At 44.9% G+C, this 22,460-nt stretch overlaps 1 protein-coding gene and 1 long non-coding RNA gene across 3 annotated transcripts; one reads left to right on the forward strand and one right to left on the reverse strand.

Moving 5' to 3' along the window:
- The first annotated feature begins 73 nt into the window (after positions 1-73).
- Positions 74-20,931, forward strand: LOC137305701 (uncharacterized). 2 transcript variants are annotated; one of them, XR_010958741.1, is made up of 3 exons: positions 74-329; positions 11,086-11,233; positions 20,865-20,931. It is a non-coding gene; the product is annotated as an uncharacterized lncRNA (long non-coding RNA). The 2 variants fall into 2 exon arrangements; XR_010958740.1 differs by lacking the exon at positions 20,865-20,931 and adding an exon at positions 12,478-12,727.
- On the reverse strand, positions 18,470-18,742 carry LOC137305437 (small integral membrane protein 45). Its single transcript, XM_067974259.1, has one exon. It carries the CDS (start codon positions 18,740-18,742, stop codon positions 18,536-18,538), a length of 207 nt encoding a protein of 68 aa, XP_067830360.1. The 3' UTR covers positions 18,470-18,535.
- Positions 20,932-22,460: the final 1,529 nt, after the last annotated feature.

Here is a 22,460-nt window from a genome sequence, read left to right on the forward strand (position 1 = left end):
GAGGACTGATAAGGAATTGCCAGCAGCTGTGTACTAAAAACTCCGTATGTCGCTCACCGCCAATGTGGTCTCGGCCTGTGGCAGGTTCGGTTCCCAGAACACCTAGCAGCAGCCCGTCCCAGAAACCTCTGCTGCACGACTGCCCCGGTGAGTTTGGGCCGCACCAAACACTCTCCCGCTGCACGGCCAACCTGCCGCAGCAAGAGCTTCACATCAAAGCTAATATAAAAAGACGACAGATTTGCAGCAGTGAAGTCAGCAGGCATTGCAGTGACGGCTCGTGAGTCCTGGTCAGGCTGCTTGGCGTTGCTTCTCCCAGATTTCTGCCGGTAAGATGGCCCTCCCTCGCCCCCTGCTGGCAACGGCAATTGGGGTTGTATTCTCTGGAGTTTCGGAGGTTAAGGGGTGATCTGATCGAAGTTTATTAGATATTAAGGGGAATGGATAGGGTGGATAGAGAGAAACTATTTCCGCTGGTTGGGGATTCTAGGAGTAGGGGGCACAGTCTAAAAATTAGAGCCAGACCTTTCAGGAGCGAGATTAGAAAATATTTCTACACACAAAGGGTGGTAGAAGTTTGGAACTCTCTTCCGCAAACGGCAATTGATACTAGCTCAATTGCTAAATTTAAATCTGAGATCGATAGCTTTTTGGCAACCAAAGGTATTAAGGGATATGGGCCAAAGGCAGGTATATGGCGTTCGATCACAGATCAGCCATGATCTTATCAAATGGCGGAGCAGGCACGAGGGGCTGAATGGCCTACTCCTGTTCCTATGTAAATGTCGGCAGGGGGTGGGGGGGTGCGGTTGCTAGGCAATGATGCTCCCCCCCCCCCATCCGCCACACTTAGCATCGTCTCACAGTTCACCGTGGGGAAAGTCCCAGGGAGCAGCAGATGATTATTCTGGGTTTCCCCAATGGCAGCAGCCTCCACTGTGCTGTTCTCGTCCCCCATCTTGTGTAGGCCCTGCTAGGATATCAATGTTCTGATCTTCAGGGCGTTCCTGCCCACTTTGACTCCCAGACAACAGCGGAGGGCTCCATCTTGGCAGTGGGAATCCCACCAGGAGCCTGCAATGGAGACCGGGTGAAATGAACCCTGACCCAAGACACTGAGTGGGGCCTCCGGTGGTGCAGAAATCCTACTAACTACCAGGGATTACAGGTCCCATTAACTACCAGGGATTACAGGGCCCCGTTAAACTACCAGGGATTACAGGTCCCACTAACTACCAGGGATTACATGTCCCACTAACTACCAGGGATTACAGGGCCCTGTTAAACTACCAGGGATTACAGGTCCCATTAACTACCAGGGATTACATATCCCACTAACTACCAGGGATTACAGGTCCCATTAACTACCAGGGATTACAGGGCCCCGTTAAACTACCAGGGATTACAGGTCCCACTAACTACCAGGGATTACATGTCCCACTAACTACCAGGGATTACAGGGCCCTGTTAAACTACCAGGGATTACAGGTCCCATTAACTACCAGGGATTACATATCCCACTAACTACCAGGGATTACAGGTCCCATTAACTACCAGGGATTACATGTCCCACTAACTACCAGGGATTACAGGTCCCATTAACTACCAGGGATTACATGTCCCACTAACTACCAGGGATTACAGGGCCCCGTTAAACTATCAGGGATTACAGGTCCCATTAACTACCAGGGATTACAGGTCCCATTAACTACCAGGGATTACATGTCCCACAATCTACCAGGGATTACAGGGCCCTGTTAAACTATCAGGGATTACAGGTCCCACTAACTACCAGGGATTTCAGGTCCCACTAACTACCAGGGATTACAGGGCCCTGTTAAACTATCAGGGATTACAGGTCCCACTAACTACCAGGGATTTCAGGTCCCACTAACTACCAGGGATTACAGGGCCCTGTTAAACTATCAGGGATTACAGGTCCCACTAACTACCAGGGATTTCAGGTCCCACTAACTACCAGGGATTACAGGTCCCATTAACTACCAGTGATTACAGGCCCCAATTAATCTAGGAGTAGTCAAGTCAAGGTAAATCAATCTGTATTGGCCATCTGACGTCAATTTTGTGTTTTAAAAGCCTGTAGATTGTAGGTGAAGGGAAGACCGATGGAGATAAAATATTCCACAGTTTTAAGGTCCTGGGAACAGACTGAGTGAGAATGGAGAGCGTGAGATTGATTTGAACACAGTGAGGATATAGGGAACACGAAGAGGGTGAAGAGCAGGGAGGATAAAGAACAGGCAGAGTGAAGAGCAAATAGGGCAGCATATTCAGACCTCAGGAACGAAAGAGAGAAAAGTTCAAAGGAGCAGTTAACATCGTAGCAACAATAAAATAAGGAAAGATAGGGAAAGTTGGAACAGAGAGAGAGAGAGATTTGAACCTAGAGGTGAGAGAAGAGTTATCGAGCATTTTGTATCCTGTCCAGCAAGAAAGGTGGAATAGACAATAATACATATACACATGTCTATATAGTCACTCAAAGATGCACAGGGACATTGAAGGAGGAGATCGTCTTACCTTGTACAGAAAGGAAAAAAATGGCACCTGAGTACAAATAATTCAGTTGGCCTTATCTCCCTCAGAACTATAAAAAAAAGTCAAGCACGGCTTCATTGAATTTTAATGTTTAATTTGGCCTAACCTTCATGAGAAATTCTTCTCTTTGATCCTCTTGGTGCTTGTGGAGACTCAACAATGTTTGACTTTTCCTGTTGCTTCCTTTGACTGCCCATGCCACAGTTCTCCATGCTCAAAGGTCCTGAACTTGGTGGTGGTCCTTCATCTCTTAAGATTAAAGCAGCTCTGTAGCTTCCTCTTTGTATTTTTCTTTTGGTATTAGTGTACTGAGTAGATGTAGGAAGTTCATAGTCTTGCTCAATGCATTTTGTTTTTTGAGATGAATTCAGTGATCTACGTTCAAATGGAGGTGATGAGAGGTGTTCTCTTAACCCGTAAGTATCTTCTGGACTTGGCCTCTGCTTACCACTTGGAAACCTGACATCTCGAGTGGGAATGAGGCTGTTATACTCGAACCCTACACTTTTTGAATCTTTAGATGTAGTTAATGATCTATGTAGACTTGGAGATGCCCTTTCATCTCTTAATGTACCTGTCGGGCTTGGCCCATGAATGCCACCTTCAGCCCTGGTGTCTCGAGTCGGAATGAGACTATAATACTCCAATCCCGCACTTTTTGTCTCTTGTGGCCTTTGTTCATCTTGAGGTGGCTTCTCATCCCTTGGACCGACTGAACTTTTTGGACTTCCCCTCTGCGAGCTATTTTGAAATTTGGTCTCGTGACTGGGAATAATGCAATAGTAGTCCGGTCCGATGCCTTTTCTGTCGTGAGGTGAGTTCAGTGGTGGAGAAACCTGGGGTTCTATCGGACATTGTACGATAGATGGGACTTGAGTGGCAGGAAGGGCTGATCCCAACCAGAAATGAGAATTTAAACATTCTAAACCTGCAGACAATGATGGCTTAATCTCTGATGCATTAATCGTACGATCTGGGTTAGTTATTCGCTGAAAGCTCTGTATACGCTTTTCTGAATGATTAACTGACTGTGCAGAATGAAGCTTTGTGGCAGAGTGTGGGCCTATATGTCCAGCTGGGCTGTGGTACAATAGAGCTGCAGCTTTCTTTAAGAACTCATCCAAGTCTGCTTTTTGTCTTTGTGCTTCTGCAATGGTGAGATCCTTGTATTTTGGGACAGGGCTGGAGGTGGGGCTCACTCCTTTCCTGTTGGCAGCTTGGGTCACAAGTTTTTTAGATGTGTTGTGCTGGGCAGAAAGCAGAGAGCTTGTCATCTCAGATTCAGGTTGGTACAATGATCTTGCTGTCGTCAGACAGTGAGATCTGGTACCTTCAATTGTCCAACTAGGAGATAATCTCAAGGATAAGTCACTATTCAATTGAGTAGCATCGAGAGGCCTACCAGAAGTGCTTGACATAGCCTTGTTCTTAAAAACTGGAATTTGAGATGGTCCAGGAACAGAGCCTTGGCCGGCATTAGTCAACAAATTGTCGGTGTGATGTGAGAAGGAACTGACTGTAATTTTACGCTTCAGGATGGGACTGAGGGGGCACTGCCTGATCTCCAAGTCATCAAATGGCTGATTTTGTGACAACGTAGGTGATGAACGTCTCTCAGCCTGTGACAGAGGCCCATGGGACAGATTCGGACTCAGTGGGGGCCTCCTTGCGAAGCGAGGTGAAAAACCAAATTGCTTCTCCATGTTTCCTGTCACAACTGATCCACCCTGAAAAGCAAATGGAACATTAAAACACCGCTGTTAATAATGAGGAATCAAACTCATCCAGCCGTAGAGCGTAAGAGTTTCTAGGAACAGGAGACCACATGTCCCATCGAGCTCGTCTTTGTGATTGTTCTCAACCTTTTCACATGAAAACACTTTGTTTTTAGGACATTTGATGCCCAGTAATCTGACAGAGGCAGGAGGTATGCAGGGAAAGGCATCACATGGAAAGGAGACCAGGCAGTGCGGACAGAGTGTGACCCCCTCATACTTAGGATTGGTTTTGTTGCTATTCTTTTCAAAATAGAATCTTCCCCGCCCCCCCCCACAAAGGCCTCTTCTCCCCACCCCCCTGCTGAATAGAATCTTCCCCCCCAGGCCCATTGCATTGTGTGGGCCTGTTGGATAGAGGAGGCTGATTCAGAATTCTTACATGCACAGAAGACCAGGGCTACAGTGGGCCTGTAGGGGAGCAGAGGCTCAGAGAAATTGCATTTATATAGTGCCTTTCACAACCTCAGGACATCCCAAAGCATTTTACAGCAATGAAGTACTTTTGAAGTGTAGTCACTGTTGTAATGTAGGAAACAGGCAGCCAATTTGCGCACAGCAGGATCCCACAAACAGCAATGTGATAATGACCAGATCATTTGTTTATAGGTGTTGGTTGAGAGATAAATATTGGCTAGGACACCGGGGAGAACTCTCCTGCTCTTCTTCTAAATAGTGCCATGGGACCTGAGAGGGCAGACCCCAGTTTAACGTCTCATCCAAAAGGCGGCACCTCTGACAGTTCAGCACTCCCTCAGTACTGCACTGGGAGTGTGCGTGTGGATTATGTGCTCAAGTCCCTGAATGGGACGTAAACGAACGACCTTCTAACTCAGAGGCGAGAGCATGACCCACTGAGCAGGGGGATGGGAGCACGATATACGCTGCTCAGTTTGTCGTCACTCTGCCAAAACATGGGCTTTAACATCAAAGCTCCTTTAATGAATTCAATTCTAAATGATGCTCCAGGCTGAGCTCTGAATCCAGTTCGTCAAGATGGGAGTCCAGCACTTTACGACCAGAGCCCCCGATCCCCACACGATGCAGTTTCCCTGAAGTCTGCATAAGGCGTTAGATCAATAAAACATGCTAGAAAATGAAGCCACAAAGTTTACCTATCACCCACCTGCTGTTCAACACAAACTCCCTCCTATGAGACAGATGCCACCATTTCAGCACATCTGGCTTTCAAACACATCTGGCTTTCCAACCCATCAGGGTTCTTGTTGCTCAAATGACGCTGGAACAGAGGAAGAACGTCCATCAGCAGCATTAATCGTCACATTAATCGGCCTCTTCGAATCACCCAGCAGAGCCGAGTGACTGAAACTTTTCGCTGTGGACTGGGCTCCGTTCCTCCGCTTGCTCTCCCCGCCCTGAGGAAGCAGAAATAGCGAATTGTCCTCCCCGAGCCCACGTCCTGTCAGCATCCCAGAAATCATTATCATAAATTTCCACACAATCAATCCATTTATCGTTTCTTGCTCCTGCTGCTCTCGGACTTTTGTTCCCTCTCCCGTTGCTGTTCCTGTTTCATCCACTAGGAGTGAAACTTGGATTCAGGGTCTCTATTTCTAACCATCTGCTCCCCTCATTTCCCAAAGGTGTTGGGGTAACAGTCCCATACCGGTGCTGGTCATTCTCCAGTACCTCACCCAACTCATGCCTGTGTCCACCTATTCAACCAAGGGGAGCGTCACGGCTGAGCTAAGTCCTGCTCTTAGCTGACCTCCGCGCACATGTAATTTCCAGCAAATGGGGGGGGGGGGGGCGCGGAGGGAGGGGGTCGGGGGTCACTGGATAGTAACCAGAAACTTGGCTGAAACTTCCCCTCCTTAGAACCAGATGCACAAGAGCCAAATGTAGCCCCCTCCCCCCATAGCTCAGGCTGATGTCAGTTAAGTCAGTACAGACCATAAAACAAACCATGGCATTTTCTGGACTGTATTACACAGCCCTTTAGAGTTGGGAAGCAATACAAATTGCAGTGCAGATTTCTCTGCGCTGCCCGTCTGCTGTGTTAACCATGAACGTGACCTTTCTTGCAGCCTGGCAGGAAGTGCCAAATATTCTTCTTACAGCAGACGCAAACCACGACCAAAACACATGGCGGCAGCGATTATAGTTGGCTTGCGGAGGACAATTAATGGGACAGCGCAGAGCCAGGCTGGGGGTGGCTGACAGATAGCACATTGTATGAAGCGTAGGCTAAACAAGGAGCTGTTAGTAAAGGGTTCAATTCAGGCATTGCAGCCATTCCTAACTCCAAACATCAGCAGCATTCATGAATGAAACACTGTTACCCCATCGCGTGTTACAGTGGATGAGTTAATCTGGTTGTTTTTGGTGCATGAATTTTTCTTTGAAGAATAAATCAAAATGTGGAACAGCCTTCATCTCCCTATTTATCAGATCCAATCAAATCGATCTCTGACCGAGCATCCAACTTCAACCAATCGCATCACTCCGCTTTCAGTCTCTGATGGTGAGACAAAGGGACTCTCCCCCATGAAAGGGGTCCTATTGGGGATTCCCCCCATGAAAGGGGTCCTATTAGGGACTCTCCCCCATGAAAGGGGTCCTATTGGGGACTCTCCCCCATGAAAGGGGTCCTATTAGGGACTCTCCCCCATGAAAGGGGTCCTATTGGGGATTCCCCCCATGAAAGGGGTCCTATTAGGGACTCTCCCCCATGAAAGGGGTCCTATTGGGGACTCTCCCCCATGAAAGGGGTCCTATTGGGAACTCTCCCCCATGAAAGGGGTCCTATTGGGAACTCTCCCCCCATGAAAGGGGTCCTATTGGGAACTCTCCCCCATGAAAGGGGTCCTATTGGGAACTCTCCCCCCATGAAAGGGGTCCTATTGGGAACTCTCCCCCATGAAAGGGGTCCTATTGGGAACTCTCCCCCATGAAAGGGGTCCTATTAGGGACTCTCCACCATGAAAGGGGTCCTATTGGGGATTCCCCCCATGAAAGGGGTCCTATTGGGGACTCTCCCCCATGAAAGGGGTCCTATTGGGGACTCTCCCCCATGAAAGCGGTCCTATTAGGGACTCTCCCCCATGAAAGGGGTCCTATTGGGGACTCTCCCCCATGAAAGGGGTCCTATTAGGGACTCTCCCCCATGAAAGGGGTCCTATTGTATCCTTAACTGCTCAGCGTCTCATTATTTGAGCATGGATAAGTTTATTCTGACTGCTTCTTGGAAAAACACAAGGAGTACATGGTCTCTAATAACTGGCTTTAACTGGCTGTACTTAACAAAGCATGTAATGAACCTAATGTAGCAGTAAGGTAGAATGTAACAATCCCAGAATATTGTGATTTCTATTCTATGCACTATTGTTACATATTGGCTTCAATGAAAAAGAAATGGATTTGTTTTAATATCCACTTTATTGAATAGGTTTTTACAAAGAACTGATCAAGTCCCATTGACCAAAAAGATACACAGTATTATAGGACAATATTATTTGGGCATGTTACAAGAAGACCAGAATCCTTTGTCATTGTTTGGATACATTTAAATATAGACACACTTAGAAAAAAATACTAAGGATATCATCAGTCACTTTGGTTACTGTAGTTCAGGTACAAGTTCCAGGGATGATCCCGGAGTTTGGACACAGCGAGGGGGAAATGCAACTTCTGTTGAGTTGAATGCGGAAGAAAATCCGACTTGGTGTAAAATGGGCGGTTGATTCGCTATCGCCCGCTTTGCGTCACTGCCCGAGGCAAATTTCGCCCCCAACGATTATTAAACTTTTCCGCTCTTTTATTTGCCCCTTTCAGCCTGATACCCCAGCAATGTTAAATCTGGTCAGCATTGTTAGCAAAACAAGAAATAAATGCTGTACATGCCGTTCGCCGGCTTTATGTTTCAACATCAAAGGCGATCTTTATTAACTCTGTGAAGTTGTTTATTAGTTATAAAAATATTGGAAATGGGATAAAAGGCTATTTGACTGGGTGGGGCGTTTGGAGGCGGGAGGTCGTGTGACCAAACCTCCAGCAGTACATCCAACCAGAGTTGGTGACCCCATTTTGTATTAATCAAACAATTAATGAGTTTATTTTAACTTTGTGGACACTTAACTCTCACTGCCGAGGCAGCAGAAGTTTTCGGTTTAAAGAAAAACCACAAATGTTGGAAATCTGAAATAAAACGAGAAATGCTAGTAATAGACAGTAGGTCAGTCAGTGTCCGAGGGAGAAAAGACAGAGGAGTGTTTTGGGCCTGGCTTTTCATCAGCCCCTAGTGACAAGAGTTTCCAATCTGAATTTCCTCTTTCAGATACTGTCCAAAAATTTCTAAATGTTTTACCACGGCGGGTTCTAAGTTCGAACAGTGTCCACAAGGCAAGGTTTGGACTGGGCTGCTGTGTGTTAGTGACATTGTAAAGCTAGAGGGAAGATTTCGTCTGGTCGCTCGGTCTTAGTGATATCGTAAAGCGAGCGGGAAGATTTAATGTGGATGTTATTTCTAACAAAATGTGTTGTAAAATAATCGCCTGGAATTTCCGTGAGGGTTCTCCTAATCTTCTGCTGTAACTTCGGTGTAACTCCTGGTGAAACAGTTTAAATGGCTAAATATGATCCATTTTGCCCTTTCTCTGGGGGTTCCAGCGACCTTCCACCGATGTTAAGGCAAGAGACCGGGAGATCCTTGTGGAAATTCTCGCCCAATGTGTTTATGATATTGGTAGAAATATTGATCGGAGGGAGTCATGCAGCTGTATTTGTGATGTTTCTAAAAGATGGTAAGCAAAGGAAATCTTTCTCTCATAAGCGGTGATGATGGTTTGCCCAACGTTGCCAATGACGACAGCCAATGATTCGTCGCCAATTTAATATAGATTGCGGGTTCTCATATGACGGTAAAATCTGAATTTTGTGAAGAATGTTTTCCTACATCCCAGGACATCGGATGTCAGATTGACCCAAGGGCTGGTCTTTCCATGATTTCCTTTGGGTGGCCTTTTCTTCAGCTAGCTGGATACAACTCGTTTCGAGCTGTCCCGTGCCATCGTGAATCATCTGGTGCCACTTTTTTTCTGTCACAGCATCATGTCAGTTGAGATGCCGCATTTTTTTTAAGATTGACCTTTAGGCAATCGTTATATCTTTTGAACTGACCACCACGAGAGCCTTTAACAAGCTTCAGCTCACTGTCGAATGTCACAAACAGTAACTTGAGGGATTCGCGGCCTGCAGTCAGTCACCTGAGCTAGTCAGCTCTCTTGGTGAGTAATGCCACGAGTATGTTAGTTATTAACTCTGTGACCAGAATTCTACACATCAAAATCACAAAAAAAAGAGGCTTGATTTCCAATAATTACAACAAATTAGGGCGAGAAGGGCTGAAACAGGTCTTTAAGGCCTGAAAACCAGAATTTCCTGTCAGTAAGTCATTCCCAGTTTGAACATCCAAGATGCAACTGAAACCTTCATGTGCTTTGGAACGCTTCAGATGCACTTTTAAAGTTTGCGTCTGACTCAAGCCTTCTCCTGCACTGCACTGAACTCAATAAAAGTATTTTAAAGGAGGATGGGAAAGGCAATTGGCCTGCTGAGCTGCTCCTTCAAATGAACCATGAGCAGTTCATACTGTCCAGCAAAGTACCACTAGGATAAGAACAATGTTCCATATAATATATTGGTGGTTTCTGAGCTGAGTATAAACACAACAGAATAAAACTGAAGCATCTTACCATCTGATGGACCGTGGCATGTGTCAGCCTTGTCTCAGTGGGTAGGACTCTCACTTCTGAGTCAGAAAGATCTTGGGTGCAAGCCCCACTCCAAAGACTTGAGCCCATAATCCAGGCTGAAAGTTGAGGGAGTGCTGCACTGTCGGAGGTGCTGTCTATCAGATGGGATGTTAAACTGAGGCCCCGTCTGCCCACTTGGGCAGGCTTAAAGGTCCCAAGGCATTATTTCAAGAGGGATGGGGAGTTTACCAAGTATCCTGGTCAACATCTATCCTTCATCAAAAAACACCTAAATGAAACAGATTATCTGGTCATTTTTCTCATTGCTGTTTGTGGGATCTTGCTGAGCGCAAATTGGCTGCCACGTTTCCTACATTACAACAGTGACTACACTTCAAAAATACTTCATTGGCTGTGAAGCACTTTGGGATGTTCCAAGAACATGAAAGGCGCCATATAAATGCTTTATATAAGTTCTTGGTTTCTTTTAACATATTTTAAACCCAGAAAATAGCCAGCTTCAGCCAAGATTAAGTTAGGCACACCACCTAGTTTACAGTGAGGCAAGGGTGAGGACAATTAAGTCGCAAAGCTCAAGCCATGATCCCACCTGCTTGCTTTGGTCTGCAACCTGCCCTTTGTCTAGATTTACATTGGGTAAAAAAAAAATGTTAATTCTGTGTTGTGATATCTGATATCGTAGAACACACATCATCTGATTCGATTAGTCAAAGGAAACCATTGGCTCACGGTGGTCGTCATGGCTGTGATTGTCTGAACCATTTTCATTGTTTGTTTAAGGCCTCCTGTTGATTGGTAGGAACATGGTTACTATGGGAACGTGTGTCGCGTAATGTGCAATTTTCTGCTGTGTGCGGTTAAAGGGAAACAGCTGTTAAGAGTTTAACCATTCAGCAGATTCTAATATTTCCTAATAAGGAACAAAGATAGTCCTTTAAGAATCATTCACCTGATGGGATAAGAAAAGCATTCTGGGACATAATAACAGGCTGCAAATTATTCACTTGTAACCACAGAAAAAGAAAAACTAAATCCTTCAAAAACTTACATCTGGATTATTGAAAATCATGCATCTGGATTATTGGCAATCAATCCCAATGGGCAAAGGACAGGAAGCATTGATTGACACCAGCGTGCTTCAAGGATAGATTCCTTTGGACAAGGGTAAGACTCCAGCATTTAGTGTTCTGCTTTCTCGTTCCTCTTGGTTGGGGCAACTCTGGGATCTACGTCTATCTGCATCTAATGGTCTCAGCTGGTAGCTTTTCTTCCTCCTTTCTTTCTCTTCTCTATCCCAGAAGGTGACTCAATCAGGCCACTAGTGAGGTAAAACCTATTCTAAACAATGGGATAGAAAACCCTAAGTGTTAATCTGTTTTTCTTTTACTATTGCTCAGTTTTATACCTTCTTCATGTGTCTTACTTTAAATTGTTAACCACTTATTTTGCAATTTGTATTCGCGTCTGTTTTGCAAAAGTAAAAGAAACAGATAGATGAGGCAAAATATTTTAATTGAAGACCTACTTAAAAGATGTACCTTAGCTTGCGGAGAGAGTAACCAGTTTCTGCAAATATGAAAATATATTTCTACATTTTGTGAGTAAACTCAGATTAGGCATAAATGTTATACAGTTAGGTATTTGCTGCAGTCAGATAAGGAGAACACATAATGTGGGTTAATTATTCACTTAGAGCATCGTGCATGGTTTTTGTAAAATGTATTTGCCTCATTGAGTTGGACTGAAGTTGGAGCTGGTTTGATAGGCATGCTTGGATTGGGATTCATTAAATGGTGCAGCTGGGAGTAGGATTAGTTAGATATTGTGTTGACTTTGCTGAATGGGTGCTGTTGTGTTGAATTAACATCGCCCAAAAGCTGGGTTGGAATTATAATTGATGAATTGGATGATTCAGCAGGCTGAATGGATTGGGTTTACTTTGGGATTATCTGAATGGATTGATTTGGATTGGGATTATTGATATGGGTGGGTTTGTACTGGCATTATCAGAATGGATGAGTTTGTTTTGGGACTATCTGCACAGGTGGGTTTGGATTGAGATTAGTTGAATGGGTTGGGTTCACATTGTGATTATTTGAATGGTTGGGTTTGCATTGCCTGGCTAAATAGATCTATGATGGTGAGTTTAGCTGAATATACAGAGCTGGGATTGAGAGCGCTGCATGCAGTGTGTTAAATTTGGAACTGTGAATTGATTGGGTTTGGATTAGGAGGTGGTATGATATTCTCTAGTTAATCAAGATTTACGAACTATAGCACTACAAATAACTAATATGGCTTTTAAACAAGAAAAGGTGCTTCATACAGTGTTTTTTTGTTTTATCATAAATAACATACAAGTAAGATGATCTATATTATTGTAACACTGCTATTTCAATTAATTTTAGGCAAGCAAAGTTATTATAGTATGTACCCAAGCTTCACTTAGAGCCTGAGCATTGCAGGAACTACACCCTCGTCCTCAAATATTCAAATAATGGGCTCCATGCTGCTTCTGAGCATCTGAGAGATTCGTGGCCAAAACTTGTGGTCAGTGGATGGACAGGACAAAAGTGTTTAAACCCAGAGAAATCCACAGTAGATCCAGATCAGACCACATAGAAACCCACAATCTGAGCAACCTGGAAGATCTTTGGATTTAGGGGGACGTGTGTCAAATAAATTTTGTTAAAATCAGATCTTGATTTGAAAGGAACTTCATTGATTTCTAGTGGTAGCAACATCAAACTGAATGGTTAAAATCAATGTTTAAAAAAATCAAATCCACTTTAAAGTCTGGATCCTGAAATTCCAGTGTGGGGCATTAGCGGCCAGAATGTTGAACACATTAATTTGAAAATCCTCTCTGTTATTTTGATGAGGGTGTTAACCCATTTAAAATTAATGGATTAGCAACTCCACTAGAAGAACGGTGAGCAGCATTTCAGTGTGGTGTTCTGGAGACGAGTATCCTGTAGAGTAGTTTTAGGGTCACAGGACGTTAATTAGGTGAACCAGCACCACTGGCAGGCAGAAAGCAGTTTTCACAACAGCGTTTCCTTCATTTTACTCATGGTTTACGGCAAAAATCCAGAGAGAAGTTTTAACATTAAATTTTGCTTCAGATCATAGAATCATAGAATCATAGAAGGGTTACAGCACGGAAGGAGGCCATTTGGCCCGTCGAGTCCGTGCCAGCTCTCTGCAAAAGCAATTCAGCTAATCCAACTCCTCTGCACTTTCCCCGTAGCCCTGCAAATTTTTTTCCTTCAAGTACTTATCCAGTTCCCTTTGGAAAGCCATGATTGAATCTGCCTCCACCACCCCCTCGGGCAGTGCATTCCAGATCATAACCACTTGCTGTGTAAAAAAAATTTTTCTTATGTCGCCTTTGGTTCTTTTGCCAATCACCTTAAATCTATGTCCTCTAGTCCTTGACCCCTCCACCAATGGGAACAGTTTTTCTCTATCTATCCTGTCCAAACCCTTCATGATTTTGAATACATGATTTTTGAAAACATGATTCAGATCAGTATTTTGTCTAGAAACTTGATCTAGAGAGGGAATCGCTGTGGATAATGAAGTCATCATCCTCAACATTCAATACTTGTTCAGTCCCAGTATTTAACAAAAAATCATTTTGTGTTCTGGTTCAATCCAATACTTTGCCTTTCACACACAAGGCTAACCAACACAAGCTCTATACTAGGGTTATAAGATGCTATGGAGGATTTAGATGAAGGATCCCAACCACCCAAAATACCATCACAAAACTTGCATTGAACACATGGAGGAAGATTATTTGTTACTTGTACTGAAATCAGAACAATAAGTAGCATAGAACTGTAGAAGTTTATTGCACAGAAGGAATCCCATGGTGTGTGTGCCAGCTTTTTGCTGGGGCAATCTACAACTAAAGAGATTTTGACCTCCATTGAGCTATTTGTATAGGTTGTTTCTAGGAGTGAGTTATTAAAAGCAATGCTATTAGCTGCCAGTGGATTTAATACATCACTTGTAATACTGAGACTACAGAGCAGGAAAGTTGCCAGGTTCAACTCTTGGCCTGTGTGAGTCAGCTGATCTCACAGAGCGAGGCCCTTCAGCCCCTGGTGTCAAGGGTCCAAATTGTAGTTTGACATGTCCACAGTAAAGGTGGGAATGGTACCCTCTAGTTGGGCCTTTCATCTTTTATCCAGTTCATACACTCCATCAGCACCAGTGCCTGCCTGTTATACATCAAGAAGGAGATGGGAATAGAGAAATATTTCTCTCTTTTTAAACATTGCACGTGATCCATCTCCACTTCCTAATGAAATTTTATAAAATACAATAATAGAAATGCCGAACCACTCCCAGCATTTTCAGAATAAGTTCCTATTAAATCCAATCTTTGCTTAGCGTTTCATTTGACGTTGAATCATCTGCTGAGCACTCAAAGGGTTAATAACAAGGCTTCTTGTTGCGACTGGATGATTTTTAAAACATCTGAATTTTTGCATAGTGTTCTTGTTTTTCTTGTCCTTTTCTAAACAAAAAAACATATTGATCACCTGTTAAAAGGACACCAAATTATATCACTGCTGATCTCACCAGGACAGTGATTCATTGGTCAATGTAGGCTGAAGAATTATAATTTCAGTTACTTAAATTCTTTATCCCATGTATTTTCTGATAATAATATCCCTGCAAAATATCAGCTGATTTTTCTTCTTTTGGACTTTGAACATCATGCACCCATTGTCCATTTGGACTTTGAATGTTACACACCCATTGTCCATTTGGGCTTTGAAAGTCATGCATCCATTGTCCATTTGGACTTTGAACATCACGCACCCATTGTCCATTTGGACTTTGAATGTTACACACCCATTGTCCATTTGGGCTTTGAACGTCATGCATCCATTGTCCATTTGGACTTTGAATATGACGCACCCACCGTCCATTTGAACTTTGAATGTCATGCATCCACCGTCCATTTGAACTTTGAACGTCATGCATCCATTGTCCATTTGAACTTTGAACGTCATGCATCCACTGTCCATTTGGACTTTGAACGTCATGCCCCCACTGTTCTCTGTTACTGATTACCCCGTCCTGTGTGATTTCCCTTAGGACATGATGTGCCACTTCCCCTTTTCACAAACAAAATAAAAAGAAAGTAACTTCTATAATATAGCAAAATCACGAGTGAATTAAAGATGTTCTGATGCACAGTCTTTAACTTTCTATTTGATGGTAAGGTTTCCAGTCTGAGCTTGGGTTGCAACTTAAATACTGTTCATGTATTCTATCTATACAACGAAGGCAGGCCTAGATAGAACTACTGAACTACTGAACTACTGAATATTTACACCTTATTTTTCCGCCCCATCCTTGCAGTCCCGGGATCTTCCAACAAGGGGCAGGTGCTTTTTCTGCCAGCCCATGATCCATTCCAACATCAGTTTTGGAGGGTTCCCCCCCAGATATCCTACTGGTTATGGGAGGAAGCAGGTATATATACCATACTGGGCCCTGTGTGGGTGCCACGATGCCATCTTCAGATGGCAATCGATCCCAGAGGGGATCAGTAGCTGTTTGAACCAGGGGTCTACCGTCCAGAGAGCAGCAGGATCAAAATTCGGCAGACTTTAAATCTTTGTCCAGACTGGCCTGTGGTCCCCTGCCAAGGAGCAGCAAGGTGCTGCTTCAAAATCGCAGCAGGTCCGCGGGATGGGTGCTTGCCCCGAATATTGAAATGACCCTGGATTTGGGACACAGTCATGGTGGGGGCAGAAATACTGATGACCCAATTCCCAAGATCAGAGAGACTATTTGCCTTGGAATCAGCATCCAAATGTGGCCGATACAATTGGACATGGTAGAACTAATCCATTGGGCTCAATTTTCAAATGGAACCGGAAAGGGGGCAGGGGGGGTCAATTTGAGGTCGGGAAACCCATTAGAACGGGTTTCCCGGACATCCGTACGATTTTGACGTAAGGACGTCTTTTTTTTTGTCGGTTTCCCGGCTGATTGATAGGCTGGTCTGAGTCGGACGGGAGACCAGCCAGGGAGAGGATGTCTACAGGTTAGTCTTTGTTTGAATGGATGGGAGGGGGGGAAGGGGGTTCATGGGTGGGCAAGGGGCACGGGTGGGCAGAGGTGGGCACGGGGTCGTGAGTCATGGGGGATGGGATCAGGGGTCAGTCAAGGAGTGGCGGGATCGGGGGTCATCGTGGGGGTCCGCGATCGTTGAGGGGGAGGGTCGGAGGGTCGGGGTCGGAGGATCGGGGTCGGAGGATCGGGGTCAGGGTCCGAGGTTCGTGGTCGGATGATCGGGGTCGGGGTCGGAGGGGGAGGATCAGGATCGGGGGTCTGTGATGGGGTGGGTCTGCAACCGGGGGGGGGCGGTCCACGATTGGGGGGGGGAATCGGTGCAGGTAGGCTTATTAGGCTTGGGGGAAGCACTCCTGCTCCTCCGGGCCCACAAGCTGTGCCTTTGTAGGCACTTACCAGTGGTCTCAGGCCTTCTCGCCTCCTTTCACGAGGCATAAAACAGAAGGCCTGGGAATCCCGGCCCCCCGGGGTTGAAATGGGAAATTAGTTAAAAATGGAGGCCTCCTTGAATGGTTTTAAGGTCCGACCTGCCTCCGGAAATGGACGGGTTGGGGCGGGTCTGAGATGGTGACAATTTTCAATGACCCCCCGCCCCCAACCCACCCGTTTTTTACTTTGAAAATCGAGCTCATTGTGCCCAAATTGAAATTAGAAGGCTGCTGTAGTAGCAGTGTTCTACCGCTAGATGTCTCTAGAACCATAAATGTTTACAGCACAGAAGGAGGCCATTTGGCCCATCGTTTCTGGGCTGGCTCTACACTAGAGAGCAATCTAAAATTAATCCTACTACCATGTTCTCTCTGTGTAGTCCCAAGTCTTCCTCTTCAAAATGTATCCACTTTTTTACCTTAAAAGATGCAATTTTCTCTGCTTCAACTACTCGCTGTGGCAAAGCGTTTTATGCTCCAACACCCCTCTACATAAAGAAATTTCTCCTAACCTCTCTTCACTCTCTCTTACTGACAATTTTAAACTGAGGACCCCTCATCAATGACTCCTCAACCAGAGAAAGTAGTCTTTCCCTAGTCATCCTATCAAAACCCTTCATTTTTTATTCTTATTAAATCGCCATTTAGCTCTATCTGCTCCAGTGAGAATTGTCCTTGGACCTTAAATCTCGCCACATAACGTTTTGTAAATCTGATGGGAGACATCTAGAGGCAGAATATCATCACCGCACCACAGTTTTCTCTCTTCCCAAGATAGATGTGGATGATAAAGGCCATTTGGCCCATCAAGACCCCACCGTCCCGCATCATAGTATCCAACTGTTGCTTAAATGATTCCAGGGTTTTAGCATCCAGAAATGCATTCCAAGTGCTGGTCATTCTTTGTGTGAAGAAGTTGACTTATTGGGATTCAATTTATCTCTGTGCTCTATTCTTAAAACTGTGGCTTAACAATGGCATTAAAATAGGACAGTGGGCAAGTTAAAACAAACTTGCTAATCAAAGCTCTAAATATAGTGTACAGAGAAAATCAAAATCCCTTCAATTCCCTATTGGATTCATGAAAACTAGATAGGTGAGTCTGAATGGATTTCTAGTCTCAGAATTCCTGATCTACTAACCATCGGATCAACGTCCTTGTAAATGCTTGAATTATGACACTTTGGCCATCATGTGGAACCTCCCATTACCTGCACTCCAATTATCTGCCGTCCCAGTTATTCACTGGAACATCTGCAGGACAAAGCTTTGCGTGGGAAACGTCACTGCACATTAATGGTTCTGTTGTTGGTTTGTCGTCGTCTGTTCTTGGCGAATAAAATTCCATAGGCCAGGAATTTCCCCCGGAGCTGCTCCCGCTCTATCGCCGTCACTTCACCGTGGCCCCGTTTAAGCTCAATAAACAGGATTTTTCTGCCGCACTTCCGGCCGAGATGCGGAGCGGGAGCGGCTCAGAGCTGGTTCCTGGCCGCATTTTGTTAATGATACTAAATTCATCTTCGTTCCTTTGCTGGGAGTGTTACTGCATTTAAGCGTGAGAACAAATTTTGGGGACTCCATTATCCATTCCATTATCTACTGTGGCATCCTTTCTATATTGGATGATAACGACTGCCTCACTGTAGGTGGCAACTTATTCGCTCAGGCTGGTAAAAATAATTATTTCCAGCTGGCCTTATTGGCATCATAAAACTGGGCACCAAATTTAGCCCCACAGTCAGCTTTAAGGGCAATTTTGTTTACAGCCTAAAAATAAATTTTAAATGCCATGTAAACAAAAACATGTCTATTTAAATAATTTGGTTATTATTAAAAGCGGCATGGCTTGCTTTACCCATAAAGTACACCACTATTTGAGAAAATAAGCTAATGATTGTCCATGTGGCTCTGTGTGATGGTCTTGATTGGAGGGGGTTCAGACCTCTGGTGGCCTGAAGCCCAGATTGTCCCGGATCATTAACGTTTTGCGGACTTCCCTCTCCGTGATAGGCCGCTGTGTCCGCCACTTGTGGGCTTCTTGCAGGCCAGGCTCAAAGTAGTAAATGCAGGCACCGAACCCAACCAGGATTAGAATGGAAATCATCAGGTAGACAGGGACGAACCAGTCCAGGAAGTGAGGCATATCTGGAAAGGAAGAAAGAAAAGAAATTTTTGTTCCTTGTGAATTTTTTTTTTCGGCGGGAGGGAGGGGTGAATGGGATGAATGAACGAATGAATAAATTGAATGAATGCTGGATTGCACAGTGGGTTAGACCATTGACTTTTGGGATCTAGTTTGAATACAAGGGGAAAAAGAGATGGGATTAATCAATTAGAATAGATCACAGTGAAGCCCATGGCTGGGCCTGAGGACGCAAATCAATGTTCTCGGTTGGGGAAACTTTTAGAAACGATAATCCGGGACAGAATTAGCAGTCACTTGGACAAGTGTGGATTGATTATGGAAAGCCAGCACGGATTTGTTAAAGGCAAATTGTGTTTAACTACTTGATAGAGTTTTTTGATGAGGTAACAGAGAGGGTTGACGAGGGCAATGCAGTTGATGTGGTGTATATGGACTTTCAAAAGGCGTTTGATAAAGTGCCGCATAATAGGCTTGTCATCAAGATTGAAGCCCATGGAATAAACGGGGCAGTAGCAGCATGAATACAAAATTGGCTCAGTGACAGGAAGCAGAGAATAATGGTGAATGGTTGTTTATCGGTTTGGAGGGAGATATACAGTGGTGTTCCCCAGGGGTCGGTACTAGGACCACTGCTTTTCTTGATATATATTAATGACTTGGACTTGGGTGTACAGGGCACAATTTCCAAACTTGGAAGTGTAGTGAACAGTGAGGAGGATAGTGATAGACTTCAAGAGGATATAGACAGGCTGGTGGAATGGGCAGACACGTGGTAGATGAAATTTAAAGCAGAAAAATCCGAAGTGATACATTTGTGTGGGAAGAACGAGGACAGGCAATATAAACTAGAGGGCACAATTCTAAAAGGGGTACAGGAACAGAGAGATCTGGGTGTATATGTACACAGATCATTGAAAGTGGCAGGGCAGGTTGAGAAAGTGGTTAAAAAGCATACGGGGTCCTGGGCTTTATAAATAGAGGCATAGAGTACAAAAGTATGGAAGTTATGATGAACCTTTATAAAACACTGGTTCGACCACAACTGGAGCATTGTGTCCTGTTCCGGGCACCACACTTTAGGAAAGATGTGAAGGCCTTAGAGAGGGTGCAGAAGAGATTTACTAGAATGGTTCCAGGGATGAGGAACCTCAGTTACGTGGATAGACTGGAGAAGCTGGGTTAGTTCTTCTTGGAACAGAGACGGTTGCGAGGAGTTTTGATAGAGTTATTCAAAATCATGAAGGGTCCAGACAGAGTAGATAGAGAGAAACTGTTCCCATTGGCAGAAGGGTCAAGAACCAGAGGACATAGATTTAAGGTGATTGGCAAAAGAACCAAAGGTGACATGAGGAAAAACTTTTTTACACAGCGAGTGGTTAGGATCTGGAATGCACTGCCCGAGGGGGTGGTGGAGGCAGATTCAATCATGGCCTTGAAAAGGGAACTGGATAAGTACTTGAAAGGAAAAAAATTTGCAGGACTGCGGGGATAGGGCGGGGGGTGGGACTAGCTGAATTGCTCTTGCGTAGAGCCGGCGCGGACTCGATGGGCCGAATGGCCTCCTTCCGCGCCGTAACCTTTCTATGATTCTATGGTAGCACTGAGTCGGAAGATCATAAATTGAAACCCACTCCAGGACTTGAGCACATATTCTAGCCTGACACACCAGCGCAATACTGGGCCAGTGCTGCATGGTCAGAAATTCTGTCCTCTGCATGAGGCGTTAAGCCAAGGCCCTGGCTTCCTGTTCAGATGGACATTAAAGATCTAATGGCACTAATCGAAGAAGAGCAGGGCGGTGTCCTGGCCAATATTTATCCCTCAATCAACATCACTAAAAACAGATCGGTCATTATCAGGTGGCTGTTTGTGGGATCTTGCTGTGCGCAAACGGGCTGCTCTGTTTCCTACATTACAACAGTGACTACACTTGAAAAGTACTTCATAGGCTGCAAAACGCTTTGGGACATACTGAGGCCATGAAAGGCGCTATAGTTCTTTCTTTAACTTGCTCCATAGTGTAATGTCAACTAATGGAAATGGGAAACACTGGAGCAGATTTGCTCTTAACTGAGACTTGCTTTGAGATGGACTAGATGCTTGTTTTTTTTTTTACTAGAGGCACTGAGGGGAGAAAGGAAGAACCCTGGTTGAATTTTCCCTTCCCTGCCCAGGAGCACTCAGATCGATTGTGCAGCCCTGGCTGCTGCCCTGCCGGAGGTCAGGTAAGTCAGCTCAGATCAGGGATCAAACATCGGCCCTTCCTCATCCGTGCGGCTCCGTACGTTCCATCCCGATCGCTATCCAGTCATCCCCGCTGTCAGGTGAGGACAGGATCAACGCCAGCTGTGATGCCCTCCACAGTCAAATAACCTGCTAACACTCATTGTTCAGGTGATCGCGTACTTGGGAGAAGTACTGTATCCTGGCAAAATACACTGTATTCGGGATAGGAAGAGTGAACAGCAGGAAAAACGAGGAATAGCAGGGGAGTTCTCTTGATGTCCTGGCCAACATTAACCTCTCAAACTACACCCAGAAGCAGATTATCTGGTCATTATCACGTTGCTGTTTGTGGGAGCTTGCTGTGCGCAAATTGGCTGCCGCGTTTCCTACATTACAACAGTGACTACACTTCAAAAAGTATTTCACTGGCTGTAAAGACTTGCATTTATATAGCCCCTTTCACGACCTCAGCATGTCCCACGTGAAAGGCGCTATATAAATGCAAGTCTTTCTTTATAAAAATTGAAGAAAAAAATGGAAACAGTAAAGTGAAGTTAGACACAGGATCAAAGTGCTCTACGCCCACTCATGCGTGACTTTCAGGAGAGTAGATTTTCTCCATTAAAGACTTGGTGTAACATCAATGAAATAAATAATATATATTTCATTTCAATTCAAGGCTGAAGTGCTCATAAATATATTCTAGAAATGATCTCTAACTGTAATCAGTTGAGGTTGGATAAAGGTGCACAGTGCAGTGAGTGCTGCTGTTCTGTCACCAGGTACAGAGAGGCTACAGCAAGTCCGACTGAACCTACAGGCAGTCAGAGCTCCACAGGTGGGACCAAGGTCTGACCATCGCAACCCCTGCTGATCGTCAAACTGTACTGATTTATGCCACAATGTACTCTAGGGTAGAGAAAATGTCGGGCTTTAGGTTTAGGGCGACTTTGTTGGGGAAGAAATGGGCTTTAAGGGGACATGTTACAAAAAAAAGTGCAAAAGAGTCAGGAGGGAGATGAGGAGACAATTTTTTACGAGTTGTTATGATCTGCAATGCACTGCCTGAAAGGCAGATTCACTAGTAACTTTCAAAAGGGAATTGGATAAATACTTAAAAAGGAAAAGTTAGCAAGCCAAGGGGGAAGAGCAGGGGGAGTGGGACTAATTGGATAGCTCTTTCAAAGAGCCGGCACAGGCACGCTGGGCCTAATGGCCTCCTTCTGTGCTGTCTGATATTATGTTGGTGCAGTGGGTTACACACTGATCTTTTACTCCTCTGCCCTGGGTTCAAATCCAGCCCAGACTGATGGCACGAAGGTCTGTCAGCTGCCAGTGTCCTCTGTGAAGTGAGTTTGGGCAGTCTCGACCCAGTCTCCCAGACAGCATGGGGCCACAGTCCAAAACTGCCTATAATTTGCACTATTAAGCCTTACTCAGCGAGGCTGTAGGTTGTCTGGTGTGGGAATTGGTGCACACTGTTGCAGTA

The sequence above is a fragment of the Heptranchias perlo genome, chromosome 40 (genome assembly GCF_035084215.1).
Source record: "Heptranchias perlo isolate sHepPer1 chromosome 40, sHepPer1.hap1, whole genome shotgun sequence".
In the NCBI taxonomy this organism is placed as follows: Eukaryota; Metazoa; Chordata; class Chondrichthyes; order Hexanchiformes; family Hexanchidae; genus Heptranchias; species Heptranchias perlo.

Coding starts and splice junctions, on each gene's coding strand:
- LOC137305437 (XM_067974259.1), bottom strand. CDS start 18,742: ATGCCTCACTTCCTGGACTGGTTCGTCCCTGTCTACCTGATGATTTCC.